The sequence below is a fragment of the Paramormyrops kingsleyae genome, chromosome 5, assembly GCF_048594095.1.
Source record: "Paramormyrops kingsleyae isolate MSU_618 chromosome 5, PKINGS_0.4, whole genome shotgun sequence".
NCBI classification, from domain to species: domain Eukaryota; kingdom Metazoa; phylum Chordata; class Actinopteri; order Osteoglossiformes; family Mormyridae; genus Paramormyrops; species Paramormyrops kingsleyae.
In genome coordinates this window covers 32,442,292-32,457,957 of record NC_132801.1, presented here as the reverse complement: position 1 = coordinate 32,457,957, position 15,666 = coordinate 32,442,292, and the positions used below count along the sequence as shown (strand labels likewise).

Sequence of the window (15,666 nt, the reverse complement as noted above, 5' to 3'; positions counted from 1 at the left end):
GGTTTGTCCATTATAAGCGAAATTCCGGTATATGCAAGTCCGCTATATACGATGCTTTTTCTGCCGGGACCAGCGGACCTCGTCCGTTATAGATGATATCCCGTTATAAGTAAGTCCACTATAACAGGATTTTACTGTATTAGTCATTACAAAATAGTTCTCTCTGAACTGTGGACTTAGCGAGGACCATTTGTTTTTCTTTTTTGAAAGTAGCAGTGGCATACTGCATCAGTGGGCTATTATTTATGTATTTCTGGCATTCAAAGCACTAAAAGCAGAAACAGTGTCTTTCTTTGTTTTGCTCAGATATCATTAGTTATTAATTGTATAATCACACGTTTTGGCACTGATAATGAACCTTTAACAAGATCCCTGAAGGCAGTCGTCATCCTTGATGTACCCGGAAGAAAAATATGTTCAAAAATGTGCTGTCACTTTTTCCAACACTGTGCATCGTGAGGTCACTGCAGCGAGTCATAGCTGCTGTTCTACTTAGGAGTGCTGCGGTAACCTCCTGGCACTGCATTTCAGTCTGGGAGGGGCGTGACGAGTTACTGCGCGCTTTTTGGGCCTCGGGGGACATGAACCGGAAGAATGTAATCCGTTTTCTACAGAGCACCAGAAGACCAGCCCTGCACTTGAACCTTTGAAGCTGCAGTCTGTGCAACTTCAAAGGTTGTCATGGACACTAACTATTAACTTCATGTATAAATATGAGGAATTGTAGTGACTTTATTTCATAATTTTAGCACAACAGGTTTTGTCAAATGTTTAGTAATATTCAACAAAGCATAGTATGTCTTCCACATGTTTTCACACCTATTGTGCTTCATGAATTTGCAATATTTAAAACACTGTCGTCCCTGATCAGTGGAAATAAGGGGAGGGACCTGTGATTGGAACCAAATGTCTTGTACAAACACACCCTGTGTCACACAGTGCACACTGCAACCCACCTGTCACAGTCTCCATTATCAAGCTCCAGCAAATTGGCTGCAGCAGCTGCTTGAGAAACTATGTTTACATAACCTGTCTTTTAAAAACAATTTTTAAGACATGAAATCCAAGATCTATAGACATTTGGCTTCCACACATTTTGACTGAATATGGCAGCATTATATTTTTTTGTTTCTTTTTAATGGCGGATAAGAATCAAGAGACCCTGGAGGTCCACGTGCATGTGTTTTTATTTCACTGATCCAGTGGACCACATGGACAAAGCAAATCTATTCCATGCTCCCTTTCACTGGCCTGCTTTCTAAGGGTAAAACTCCCTTCTACTGTTTGAGAGGCATTACAGTAAGAGTCATTCTCACAAAGCCCACTGGGCCTTTTCCCGGGAACATTAAAGCGAACATTTCAAAGAGAATTGGCTTTGACCAGGGGGGGGCTTGCTCCCACCCACTGTCCGCAGATGGCTCAGGAGTTGTTGACCCCCTGCCGCAAAACGGCAGGAGAAGATGGCCAAACAGGAAGTCTATGGTGCTGCTTGTCATGTGATACAAGATACTGGGACAGAAAGCATTCTGAACTATTTTGAGTTGAAAGCCATGTGTTACTTGCAGGAATACCTATGCACACTGACAGTGTTAATTTACAAGCCCGCTGATTGGCTTCTTTTTGAAGATAAAAGGAAACTTCACCCCCCTTTGATTTGTGCATTATGAGTTACCGGACAGCAGTGTTCAATAATTATATGATTCAGTGGGGGGGAAAAAAGTACTTCCACACATCGTTGGGGTTGATTTAATGTGCAGTAGTATACAGATGGTCCTGAGGGTGGGAACAGGGAGCAGTGGGAGGGGCAACTGAAAGGCTTTTCACGGTGGCTGATGTTCCTGCTGGATCGTTTCATTTTACAGTCCAGAACTCAGCCAAGCGCAACAGGGCTGGAAGACAGCAATGTGTCTGGGTACCACTGTGAGAGAATACTGTGGATCCGCTCGTGTTTCTGCATGAAGTCTCTGTAATACTGAACAACATATACAGACATTTTTATATTTATATATACATACACACAAGTGTTACACCATAATTACATTTCTTCTAGGCCCTGTAACCTATATGCTCATCTTGATAAAAATTAAATACATTTTCTTACATATGTGGGACCAAAGCATTTTTTTTCCTTCCATACACATACGGTAATTTTTCACCTACAAAAATATAGTTATTTTGATAAACATGTAAGTTTGGCTCATAAATATATAAATGTGAATAAATGTGAAGATGAGGGAGAAGTGAATGAAAGAGACCGGATGGGTGCCTTTGTGAAATCATACAGACGTAGCTGTGACGCCCCCCCGGCGTGTCGTTTTCCTTTTTTTAAAATTTTTTTTAAAAAAATACTTAGATTAACGTGCAGCTCTCTGTGATGATTGTATCATGAGATGCACATCCGACAGTGTTGTGTGTTGTGTGTGTATTTTTTTTGGAATATTTTACTTATGTGTGTTTATCTTACACCCAAATCATCAAAATTTTGTATCATCAAAGTTGTACAATGTAATCAATGGAGCTTGCAAAACCATAGTGTTAAACAGAGATCCAATCCACAGATCACCAAAAATATATATATTCTATATAATAAATGAAGTGGTGACATGTAGGAGCCAGGTTGCAGATGTGGATGCGAGGTGCACAGTCGTCAATCTTAAACAGGAAGCAGCTATGCTCTATGCTCACTTCCTCTATGCTCTGCAGCAGCAAATGCGATGCGGCACCATGCTTGCATGGGGGCAGCAACACCCTCAACCAAATAAGGGGACTGTGGGTGCCCCCTGGTGGCCGGAGTGCCTACTAGGAAAGCTCTGGGGTTTGAGGTGTTGCAGGCCGTCAGTCTCACTTTAATGCCCTTTGTGGAGAAGCTGAGGTATGTGTCTTGTACGTCCCTGTGACGATGCTATGACAAAGCTCGTCCTGTGATGTGATTATCGGAGGGGGGGGGGGGGCAACCCAGCATCAGAAAACATTAGAAGCGACGATCGACAGACGATAGCTTATGTGAACTCAGAAGCAGGACTTAGTGGTTACTGATTAGCCTTGAACTCGTGGCATGATTGGCTAGATAATGCAATGATATTCTTCATGTTTTTGGCACGAGTGAGACGCTCCTGATGGCAGGAGCTGCTTAAGGGTGACTCCGGGATAGCCGCTCCTCACGTGAGCACCTGCTGCACCTCGGAATGCTCGTGGGCGCAGCCCCGGCCCCCGCAGTGCAGCCTCTTGAGGAGGCGCTGCACTTTGTGGGCAAAGTTCTCGTTCATGCGCCGGTACATAAGCGGCGTGATGAAGGTGCTGGAGAAGGCGAGCAGTTCGCTGAGGCAGCGCAGGAACTCATAGGCCACCGCCTGCGGCCACTGCAGGTAGATACCACGCTCGCCCAGCAGCGTGTGCACCAGCAGCACTGCGTAGCATGGCGTCCAGAGTGCAAACTGCACGCAGACGCACACCAGCAGCATCCGGTGGATGGAAGGGTCCAACCTCCCCAGATCCTGGTCCAAAGGCGTGGCCTCCTTTCTGATGCGCAGGATGAGCGTGAAAGCGTAGAGCACAGCGACAGCAGGCACCACGTAGCCGATGAGGATCATGATGGCGTCCGCCGCCTCCTTGTTCTGCATCTTGGAGCACTCGATGATCTTTGTGGACACGTGGTTGCACACGTAGAAAAGCAGGGAGGAAAAGCTGGTGAGCACGGCGCCACCCCAGATGAAGCCACACACGTGCTTGGTGTTGTAGACGCTGGACATGTAGGTACGCGGCAGGGCGCATTCAATGTAGTAATCCAGGCTCAGCAGAGTGGTGGAGTACATGATCACCAGCGAGGAGATGTTGAAGAGGATCAGCAGGGTGATGTAGACCTCGTTGTTGTAGTCCCACATGGGCCACATGGTGAAGCTGGGCCCCAGCAGCTCCACCGGGGCTACCACGTTGAGCACCAGGCCGGCGATGGCAATGTTAACGAAGTAGACATCTGGCATGGTCATGGAGCCCTTGTTGGAGAGGTTGACCACCACCAGGAGCGCATTGTAGCAGAGCCCCACGGGGAAGCAGAAGATGAGGTAGATGAGGGAAAGCACAGACAGGATGAGCTCAAAGTCCCGGCAGAGCTGCTGGTCCAAACCGTCATCCGTCTCGTTGTAGGCGATGCAGCTCCACATCGCGATGGTTCTGCTGGCTGCGCCTCCTTTTCACTGGTTCTGCTGGGCAGAGAGGAAAATGACATCGTTTAAGGGCTCTATTCTTATATGGATGTATTTTACCCATGTTCTACTGGGTTTGTTCATTTTTATAAGCATAAAGACATTATCGATTAACATTTAGTTTATCTAGAATCCTTGCTTGCTTACTTTTGTGTATGAATGTATCTGTGTGACTTAATTTAGTCGATCTTGTACTAGGGGTGGGCGGTATACTGGTGTCATAATCATTACCAGTGTGATTGTGCGCCTCAATTTGCACTATACTGGTAACACTGTGAGAAGTCTACAGCCTAATTATGCAACAGCCTATTTATAAATAAGAAAGCATTTAATCTTCTTCAAAGCTTCAGTTGAATGATGAGTACTCATCCTTATATATTCTATGTAAGAGGTTTATTTGCGTTGTGCGATTTTTTTTTTTTTTTTTTTACTATACACTGACGGGATGTCGCGATAGCAAATGAACAAATTCCAAAATAAAGACTGTGTAATTGTGCACATTAGTACCCTATGGACTTCAGGGGTTCATGTTCAGTTGAATAACAAATTAATAACCTGTGTATAATTTATGGACATGCAAAAATAAAAATAAAAAAACCTCTATTTTGGAAATTTCATAAACTACATGGTGGATTAGGTCCAATTTTAAATATGTGGTTCTCAAACTTGCACAAGCACCCAATCATTTGACAGACTCCCATTAGGTTTTACTGAGGAAAGAGCAAAATGGCTAAAGTGTGACTAGTGGTGCTTGTTGGGATAGCCATTTTGTCCTAAATGCATTACCACTTATGGCTCATAAGAAACATTTTCTCACATAACGTGACCACGCATTCTGAGAAAAACCTGTATTTTATTCACACACAAAACACCACAAAAAATTTCAAATTGCGTTGCCCCTCCCTCTGTGTCTTTCTTTAAATCCCACTCTGTGCAACAGATTCGGTCCGCAATTTTGCAGAGTGGCACATTGCACGCTAAACATTTGTAGATTGTCTTATTGCTTAGCTTCTTGGAGTGGCAGTGCACACAGTACTTCCTGCCCTGTGTGGCCTTCAGCCTGGAGTCCACAGCTGAAGTGTCTGTGACAGCCACTGGGACGCACCACTGCTGCTGTGTCCCCTCCAGCTCAGATAGAATCTCCCGGAAGCGTTTGTGGGAGAGGCCTCTGCTTCTTCTCCCTGGCGATGGCTGTATGGATGATGAAGCTGTTCACCACCGCAATATCCACAAAGTGGTAGAAGAACTTCTTATACCATTTTGTAGTCTTTGTTGACACAGTGTAGAGCTTTATGAGGGCACTCCCATGTATGTATTATAGTCCAACACTGCATCAGGTACTGGCGCATATTGCCGTCTCCACCCATCAGCTACCTTCATACGGCGTGAAACCCGATGTCTACTGAAAGCCTTGTGGAGGGAAGAACACATGGTAACTTCCCTTGTGTCCTTCCATTTCACATACAAGAGAGGACCTTCCGTAATGCACCTGACGTCCCCTCGCGGAGCCTCCTTTGGTAGACCATTTACCCTGGTTTTAGGGAAGCCAATCCTATTTTTCCCGATCGTGCCACAGGCCGCAGTGTTCTGAGAGTAGACATGGGTGAAGATAGCCGTGATGGTATAGAAATTGTCTACACAGAGTCTATATCCAGTTCCCAGAAAGGACACAGGAAGGAGGTTGACCACAGCATCAAAACTCAGCCCTTTCCCACTAGGTGCGAGTACTTTCCCCTGCTACATGCTGCTGTAGAATGTGTACCCTGTCAGACTGTCTGCCAGAGTGAACAGCGTGAAGCCCCATTGTCTTGGCTTGTCCTTCATGTACTGCTTCATCCTGTGTCTACCTTTGGAAGCAACCGTGCCCTCATTAGTGGTGATTTTCTGATGTGGGTGGTAGCGTGCTTTACGTGATGTGATGTCATCATGCAGGGGCTTTAATCTGAACAGGGGGTCATAGCCAGGAGTCCCATTCAGCCTGTTGCTGGTGACATCAGCTTCTGGATCGCTCATGTGCAATAAAGAAAAAGAAAAACATTTGAGCTAGGCATAAAAACGTGTACATTTACTCTGGCACTGCGTGGCTATACTGCCCAAGCAAAGCTCGACAAGGGCACTGCGCGGCTATACTGCCCAAGCAAAGCTCGACAAGGGCACTGCGCGGCTATACTGCCCAAGCAAAGCTCGACAAGGGCACTGCGCGGCTATACTGCCCAAGCAAAGCTCGACAAGGGCACTGCGCGGCTATACTGCCCAAGCAAAGCTCGACAAGGGCACTGCGCGGCTATACTGCCCAAGCAAAGCTCGACAAGGGCACTGCGCGGCTATACTGCCCAAGCAAAGCTCGACAAGGGCACTGCGCGGCTATACTGCCCAAGCAAAGCTCGACAAGGGCACTGCGCGGCTATACTGCCCAAGCAAAGCTCGACAAGGGCACTGCGCGGCTATACTGCCCAAGCAAAGCTCGACAAGGGCACTGCGCGGCTATACTGCCCAAGCAAAGCTCGACAAGGGCACTGCGCGGCTATACTGCCCAAGCAAAGCTCGACAAGGGCACTGCGCGGCTATACTGCCCAAGCAAAGCTCGACAAGGGCACTGCGCGGCTATACTGCCCAAGCAAAGCTCGACAAGGGCACTGCGCGGCTATACTGCCCAAGCAAAGCTCGACAAGGGCACTGCGCGGCTATACTGCCCAATGTACCACCAAAGCAAATGTTCATAGTGATTTGCTGAATTACAAGAATTGTAAAAATCTATAGAAAAAACAAAGGAGAAAAGAATAAAATATGTGAACAGTAAACAAAAGCACTTACATGTCGAGGGTTGCATCCTCTCTGTGGGGAAAAAAGTGTCGTCCTCCATCAAATCAAAGGTGATGGATGCCTCGCTTTCTTCCCCCGAATCACTCTCCAAAATCATCCTCTGTGCTTCCTCAACACTGAACATGTTCCAAGCCATTTTTCTCCACTCAAAAAAGTTGTGCAAAAATAACTGGGAAAACTCACCGAGACTCACTGTGCAATGCATTTATGTCTCCAGCGCGAAAAACAATGCCCAATCAACACATTCCATACCATTATGCAAACTTTAGACGCACCTCTATTGGACAAAACAGTTGGCACTGAAATTTGGTGTTTGAGGAAGCAGAGCATATATTTCAAAAAACGCTTGACAATGAAGAATGACAGTGATTGATTCATGCACATAAGAGATCAAGCTTTCAAACAAGGGTAACTTTTTATTCAATGGTTTTATGAAAAAATTCCGGAGATGGAAAAACATAGCACGAGTTTACAGAATGCCGACTTTCTGCTATGATTGAGCAAGCTGTTTGAGAGTATGACAGTGATTTTTATGGGAAAATGTGTGTTTTGAATTGTTGGTGGTGAAAGAAAGAGCTTGAAGCGCTTAGTTTTTAATTTTATTAACATTTAATTCACTTACGGACACTCAACCTATTTAAATATGGTCACCCATGGTCATTTTATTTTTACTTACAAAAAAAAAATAGTGGCACGAAATTGTGCAACTTTATACATATATTGTTTGAAAGTTTTTTTGTAGTATAACAAGCTGTTTTTGGTTAATTTGATACATTTGTTTCGGTTATTGAACGTCGTTTTTTTCTGTTAGTAAAAACTCGGACGCATGCATCCGAACCACTAGGGGGCAAAATCCAAAGAGAAATTAACCTGGTTACATACACAGTAGCAAATTAAAAAGTAAAACATGTTCGCTAAATTAGCATATATAGGCACCGCTGCCTTCATACAAGGTGCCTGGTAAAAGGCACAACTACCCAACTAACTCTGGAAATGCACATTTCCCACACCAATGAACATCAAACTACTTTAACCTCCAAACAAAACATACTTTGGTATATGCAGTCATTTTGTTTGCGCTAATGTGCCATTAGTGTTAATAACAGCAGCGAATCTCACACTATACCAAAAAGCTGTAATGTTCCTAATGTTCGTCAGGCGTAAAAGTTTTCAAATGTGTATTTCATAAAATGTTGGATAAACACAGTTTATTGGTAACTTCATGTTCACCAAAGTTTATGTTGTTTAACAACTGTATAAAGTAATTTTTTATACAAATCAGCTCAGGTGAAACAAAAAAATATATACATTTCCAGGGTTGCCAACGCTCACGCAAGAAATCTTACAGCAAATCTGTTATTCCATTATAAACCTAAAATTAGCTACATCCAAAGCGTTGGGGTAGTTTGCAAACCCTACAGACCATTTACAAGGTAAGAAAAAAACTCACTCCAGCCAGCTGACCAAAGTTTGCAACCCTGCGTTTTATTTGAAATGAAAAGTAAAATGCACTTTTTTCCAACTGAAACGGCTCGTCATTCCCTTTACGCTGTTACTCCGACAATTAAAACAAATGACAAAACATTACCTGTCACTTTTCATATCTTTTTGAAATAAAACCACCCATACCCAACTGTAATTAACGCATAAATTAGCAATTTGTGTACTTAACATATAAAATATTTCTTTTAATTTATATAAAGGGACAGGACATACTAATCCTCCCAACACTAATACCATGATATAATACCGTTACCGTCCAAAAAGTGAAAAATACCATAATAATTTTAGGTCATATTGCACACGCCTACTTACAACCCAAATAATAACTATTAACATACAGCCAAGAATATTACATTCAAAGTTAATTTGAAGCCTGCCTGGAAAACCCAGTACCACTTACCTACAAGTACATTTAGCAAGATCAGTCAGTGGCAGTGTTTTGGCAGACAGAGGGCTCCTCACCCACCTCCTCACCCAGCTCCTCACCCACCTCCTCACCCAGCTGTGCTTCCCCAGCTTTGCACTATAGGTGTTTCATGCGTTTTGTGTGGTTACTGCCTTTTATTTTTAAAAACATCATGCGGTCGGGTGCACTTGCCCTCCCCTTAACCCCAAAAGCAGCAAACATTAGTTCCCCCCCCCCCCCCCATTTTCTCTAACAGCAGGGATGGGATGGGGTGGTTGGCTGTGATGTGTAGATTTATAGCAGGGGAGCAAAGCTGAGCACCCTGGGGGACAGCGGAGGGGGCGGGGTGGGGCACACCCCCTTCCCCGGATAAGCCGTCCGATTTAGCTCATTAGGAGACAGTTATGTAACGCAGGCTCAGGCCCCATTATCGTCATTCAGATGGCTGGCCCAGACTCGTATGCCATTATCCATGATGTTTGGCTTATCAAAAGCCAGGTCAGTGGAACTAAGGCGTTTGCAGAACTGTTTATTGGCCAGGAATTACCCACGCAGCCGCAAACTTAAACAGAAGTCTGAAAAATTCCCAATTGCTCTGCGTGGCATCAGATGCCTGGTACTGTTTCGCCAGAGCCGACCAGGTCGCTATGTAAACAGGCGGGGGCCAGTTGTTTTTTTTGAGAGTTGTTAACTGGTCACTTAAAGTCTCTGTAGATGTGCTTATGTAAGCTACCATTACAAACAAGAGTCTTGGTCCATGGGTATGCTATCGGGGTCATTGGAGAGAGAGAATGACACACACACACCCCAAGGAAGGGGTGTAGTTTCGCCTCATTTCTGCTTTTTGTGTGAAGACAGCAAGTGTCTGAGAGTCACACATGCCCTTTTCTTATCCAAATCTGAAACTAACAATCACACTTTCCATCCATCCATCCATTTTCTGAAACCGCTTGTCCTATGTAACTACAAGTTTCTGCAGGATGACGAATCCTAGGACGCGTTAGATGATGATCTGCGTTCATGGACACAGAGGGCCTGTGCACAGCGGCCCTTTGCTCCCACTTCTGGGGAGCCTCACGGACATGGAGCTTATCTGTGCAAAGCCTCTGCCTCAGTCCTGTCCCCAAAGGCCCGTGTTGCTGTTGGCAGAGTCACACAGAAAGCTGTCAGTAGGCTGTATTTCCCTCTGCTTTTCATCAGCCACTTCTGCACACAGTCACTCGATATTATAGTTTCTGTTCACGTGGCCACCATCAGGTGGAATATTCCCCAGATTTCATTGGAAATTTTGGGCTAGATGAATATTGAAACACTGGAATTTTGATGAAAAAAAATGTGCAATTCCTACATTGCTAGTAAACCAGATTAAGATTATGAATTTTCTCTAACTTTAAATTCCGTACATAACTACAGCGCAAGGAGTTTCTTTTTTCCTTAAACATTTTTACTGTCATAGGAAAAAAAACCTTAGCTAGCTTTGCAATTTTAACCCTCACCCTACCAAGTTGGGGTCAGTTTGTTCCTAATCATGTCACATTTTTGATTTCTATTTCTGCTTTGATTGGTGCTTTTTAAAAATACAAATGTTTTGGGGTCCCTGGCCACTCCAGTCAAAAGCACCCAATTCCGCCATTTTAATAAACGGAATATTTACTCAGTTAATGTTTGAAATGGATCCTAATTTAAAGTATCACTCAGTGTCAAGGGGGGTACAGGCACTGTCAGTCATTTTGAAGAAGAGTGACACAGATGCATCAGCCAGAAACGTCCGCACATGCTCTGTCAATAACCTGAGATACTGCCCTTCAATGAAGGCCAAGCAGTCGGAGCATCATCAGGGTAGTGAGTGTGCAGGTCCAACATGTGTTGGCTAAATTAAATCTAGAATATAACTATATAATGTAGTTTTTGATAACACCAGCATTTGTTTTTTTAGGCAAAAATGGCAAGCAGATCAAAACTGACCAGATTTGGTGTTGGTGAAGTTACTGCATTGCAAGGCCAAATCCAAGGAGCAGTGACCCCCCTGGGAGAGGCGCAAAGTAAACCTGCCGCACACTCCTCTCGAAAAAGGTGCTACTTTTGTTCCCGAGTCAAAGACAGGAAGGTATCGACTTTTTGCGACTCCTGTCACAAGCCAACATGCCCTGAGCATAGCATGATGCAGATTACATGCCACAACTGCCTGTAGTGTGTGTTTGGTTTTAGTTGTTTTTAGTTGTTTCACATCAAAAGACAAAATAAAATTAAGTGTTGATTTAATGACGTCAGGTTTAGTTGCTCCTGTACTGAAAGACAAAATAAGGCAAAATAACATTTCACAGTGTAGAAGTTTGAATGACTGAGTTTAATTTTCTGTTGAAAGATTAAAAAGGCAATGGGATTGACAATGGGAGTCCAAGGCTACGTTCACACTGCCAGCCACATCGTTCAATTCCGATTTTTTACTCAGATCGAATTTGTCTATCTTGATGGTTCACATTCATAAGTACAAGTGACCTGTATCTGACTGTAATGTGAACGCATCGGTCCTCCGAAACATCACGCATGCGCACATTGATACGTTTTTACACGGGTAAAAAGTTGGTCGTAAAATTGGCACGTTGTGCGGCCATGACCGCTGCGCTGATTCGAGTCTTTTGCCTCTTTAAATTTTGACTTCAGGCTCTTTATTTTTCTTTGGCATTGTAGCCACGTTCGTCTGTGTCCGCGCTGTGCCATTTCTTTGGCAATTACTTCAAATACTACTCTTATGATAGGTTCCTTCCAGTTTAGCTTGAACAGATTCATTTCCCCAAATATCAATTAAATCCCCACCTTCTCCATCCTTCCACTGACTTATCACAGCTCTCCTCCATTTTTACCTTCCTGCGCTGCCGGTACAGGCTGATGTCAGCGCATGCGTATAAGCAGAAAGCCACATGAATTCCGATCTGAGCGTCACATTCAGGTCGCATGGCCACGAATCGGATACGTATCCGATTTAGTACCACATATGAAACTGGCACAAATCCGATTTGAAAAGATCAGATTTGCGTGTCCACACAGCCCTGAAAACATCAGATCTGTGTCACATTAAGGCAAAAAATCCGATTTGAGTCACTTCAGCATGGCAGTGTGAACGTAGCCTAAATGACCGTGGGTTGAGTTGCTTTTGTATTGAAAGACAAAACAAAATTAAAAAGTGCTGAAGTTTGAGTGTGTGTTTATTTCAATTATTTTATACTGAGGTCAAAATGACCCTGGGTAGTTTCAACATATAGATACAACACTAATCTTAACTGAAAAGTGATAGAATAGAATCAAAGGGTGATTAAGCTTTTATGTCATAATGTGGATTGTACTTGGGATGAAAGCTGCAAGTTGTATTAAAAGTATAGATTTTTGTTTTTACAAATAATTCCACCGCAACCCTGCATATAAGCAGTTACAGAAAGCAGATGGATGGAAATATGCAAATTGAAACTTTGCAATAATCTTTTTCTTTAGATGACATAACTAATAATATTTTGAGAAAAAAATAAGTTGATATTTTTCTGATTGCTTCTTACAGTAAATTATTCCAGTTGGTAGTCCATGTATGTTAAATATGTTGGTAGGATACAGGTTAAGCATCCATGCTTGTTTTTAATCCCCGGTAACAACTAAAACAGGGGTTTTTAACCCTAATATGCAGAAACATTGTGTAAACTGACAGAATGCTGGCATTATTATGCTCCCCTGATGCGCAACAAAAAAAATATTGAAAAAGAGCTATTAGTGGTAAGAGGTCCCCAGCTCTGGTCTGTATGCATCTGGGGATCCCAGGTAAAAGTAAGATGGACCCCTTCCCTGCTCTGAGAGAAATGTAAGCTCTGGACACTCACAGATGCCTGCGCTGATGTTCAACAGGAACATCTAAGGAGGTTGACAGAAGGGCCTTGAGTCACTGAACCTTGAACAGGACGCTGTAGTTCACCCACTTTCCCCTACTGACACAAATGCCTTGTAGAACAGGCAGGCAGTGTAAGGCGGAGGAGCAAGCGCTCCTGGAACATTATCTGTTCCTGGCAGGTGTTCTGTCTGGCTCCTAAGCAAACTCCATTCCACTCCACTTTGCTCGGGCAGCGAGCCACACGCTCACACACACACTACGCAGTGCAGCTTCGCGTCTGACCGTGTCTCTCAATCAGAAACCAGGAAACCCCCCTGTCACCCCCCTATGAACGTGTAACATATTGACAGACTAAGCAGCGACACGCTGCATGTGAAGCAACGAATGTTTGAGCCGGACTTGTGTGTAATTGTTTGCCTTGGACATAATTATCTGTTCTTCAAACAAGGAACTTCCTGCACTCTTAAATGCACAGTGAACTGAGAGGTTCAGAGCATTGGCAGAACCATCCGGAAAATTCATTAATACAATTATTGCTTTTGTTACATTAACTTATCCAGTCTACTGTAAATGACTAAAGACAGCAGAGCGAGCTTGATGGGCCAAATGGCCTCTTCTTGTTTGTAAATTTCTTATGTTCTTAGGACATGTGAAAATGCACTGAATCATAAAATGTATAAGTTTCTTTGCATATTTGATACAGACCATGCCCTAAAAAATGATTAAATGGCTCCTTTATATAGTGCCTTCCAGACACGGAAGTGTCCCTTGTGAGTAATGATGAGAGGAAACCATACAATGGAAATTACAGACTGTGGCTAAATGACTATAATTTGTAAACTAAAATGGATGTTTTGTGAGACTTTATCAAGCTTTTTTGCACTGTGTGTATTGCACAAAAAAATATTCTAAGGATTTTAGAATAATCCTGGAAACTCTAATTAGCCTTAGTATATTGTGATAACAATGGTAAATTTAACTAAACAATGCAGGCTGGTAAAATGTGTGCCAGTGTTTCTGCAGACTGGCCTTGGAGGGCTGGATTGCATTTAGGTATTTGGGGTTTGAGCACACACTGCTCTGACTGCTTAAGCACTCAGCTAACACGATTATTACTCTAATTACACTAACCATTCTGTTGGTGCTAATGCGGTCAATGAATCAAAGATGCCCTTTACTTGTAGTATCATTAGTAATTCAGAGGCCATTGCATTAGATCCCTGATAAATCAAAGAACCATGTGTAACTAATTTTACAGCCTAGTGTAACACGGAAAACGTTTAAAATGCCGCGTATGAAAGTGTTTGTTTTAAAAACTCAAAATATTAAAACAGGAATAACCTCGAGCTCTGTCATTTGTGTGACTTCTGAAAAGGCCAGCTTAATATATTATAGCTTTGCTTCTAGATTTTCCTTTTAGAGTTCCTCCAGAATCTGGAGTTTCTCTTGACATCCCCACAAAAAAATGATTGAATCCAAACAGTATATAAAGTAGCGGACAAAAGCACAGCCTATAAGCAAAAGACTGCAGGGTCAAGTTCCAGAAGGGTCCCTGCTGTTATACCCTTAAGCCAAGGTACTTGACTTGGAGCGCTTCAGTAAACAGCTGTGTAAACAGATGCATGAAAAAATGCATGCTGTGCAAGTCACTTTTGATAAAAGCATCTGTTAAGCAACAAGCAAAAAGCTTTTAACTCGGTGTTGGCATAAAACAGTACATTTCTCTGACGTTTCAGGCTCATAAAATTTGTTTCATATGCCGTGTAACGGAGTTTATTAATGAGTAAAATATTTCTCCTTTGTATATATTAAGCGGATGTTGTAATTAATTTATTTATTAATTGTATAATTAACCTAATTTAACTCACCCGTGATTGACCAAAGCGTGAAGGGAGCACCAATGCAAACAAAGGTACGTCAAACAAAAAGCTTTTATTACAAGAATTGCACCTGTAAACCTCGCTAAAGGATATTTAAGCATTAAACTAACTCCGCGCATCCGCTAACAACGATGCAGTGTCACATCCAGCTTATAAAGTCACTTGGAAGATCGAGAGCCCGTCTGTCTCATGAAACATAATACGCCTGTATAGCTACTGTTGCAGTACACGGCGCCCATCCATGATTTGATCCGCTGTCCAAATGCACCCACAGCACGAGTAACTACAAGTCGATTATAACCACACACAAAAAAAAAACTGCATGCAACCCTTCCACACATCGATAAATTTTCATAGACAAGTCACGTATAAAAAGGCGATTTCGATGCGCTTAAACTGCCTGTTTCTTCAGGCTTGGAGTTTCGGTAACTGATTACATCTTGGCTGAACAATCTAGTCTAGTGTTACAAGTTGTTGAAAACGATGCAACTTTGTCCCATCTGAACAGAACGTTTTTCGTGCAGTAAAACTCATGGGATAACAGCTTAGAGTTCACAGTTTAATCTTAAATTTTGATTTTTTGAAGGAACACAAGTGCAAAAAAAGTAATAAAGTTAACAACCTACCTGGTAAACAACGATCCGTATTCTCAGTATGTTCAGAGCGACGCTGGATTCCTAAAACCTCCAATGACATTTCCCTAGAATTGTTGCACGTCGCTCACCCTATCGCATTTCCTGTTAGCGTCCAGCAAACCGCAAACGGGAGACGCCGGTCAGCCCGAAACCCTGGCCCAGATGGACCATACTTTTTGGGACTTTTCGGCGTTCCAGTAAAACGGCGATCGCGGTTCCTGTAAAACCAGACGCCAGGCTGCGTTACAATAAGCTCCTGGGCGGAACTCCGCAGCCCCACTATGTGTGTACACACGTGACCCTCCCCCACACGGACGGCCGAGGCCCGCTTTCCGCACGGCGC

General features: G+C 43.3%; 2 protein-coding genes across 13 annotated transcripts in view; one reads left to right on the top strand and one right to left on the bottom strand.

Annotated features, from left to right (window-relative positions):
• Nucleotides 1-15,666, top strand: part of chlsn (cholesin) — a 92,346-nt gene that overhangs the window by 40,387 nt on the left and 36,293 nt on the right. Inside the window, exon 1 of one of the 7 annotated variants that reach the window (XM_072712587.1) lies at nucleotides 14,582-14,720. The exons of the other annotated variants lie outside the window; for them this stretch is intronic. Coding sequence (XP_072568688.1) covers nucleotides 14,709-14,720 — 12 coding nt within the window. The 5' untranslated portion in view covers nucleotides 14,582-14,708. Of the gene's footprint in view, nucleotides 1-14,581; nucleotides 14,721-15,666 lie in introns of those variants that run through there. 7 annotated transcript variants of the gene reach the window in all.
• Nucleotides 707-15,622, bottom strand: LOC111841923 (probable G-protein coupled receptor 146). Of its 6 annotated transcripts, none has more exons than XM_023808073.2 (3): nucleotides 15,315-15,622; nucleotides 6,050-7,037; nucleotides 707-4,202 (listed from the first exon to the last, which is right to left on the bottom strand). In XM_023808073.2, exon 3 carries the CDS (start codon nucleotides 4,158-4,160, stop codon nucleotides 3,159-3,161), a length of 1,002 nt encoding a protein of 333 aa, XP_023663841.1. In that variant the 5' UTR covers nucleotides 4,161-4,202; nucleotides 6,050-7,037; nucleotides 15,315-15,622; the 3' UTR covers nucleotides 707-3,158. The 6 variants fall into 6 exon arrangements, with proteins under 6 accessions (XP_023663841.1, XP_023663842.1, XP_023663843.1 ...); XM_023808074.2 differs by having other exon boundaries at nucleotides 707-4,199; XM_023808075.2 differs by having other exon boundaries at nucleotides 6,113-7,037.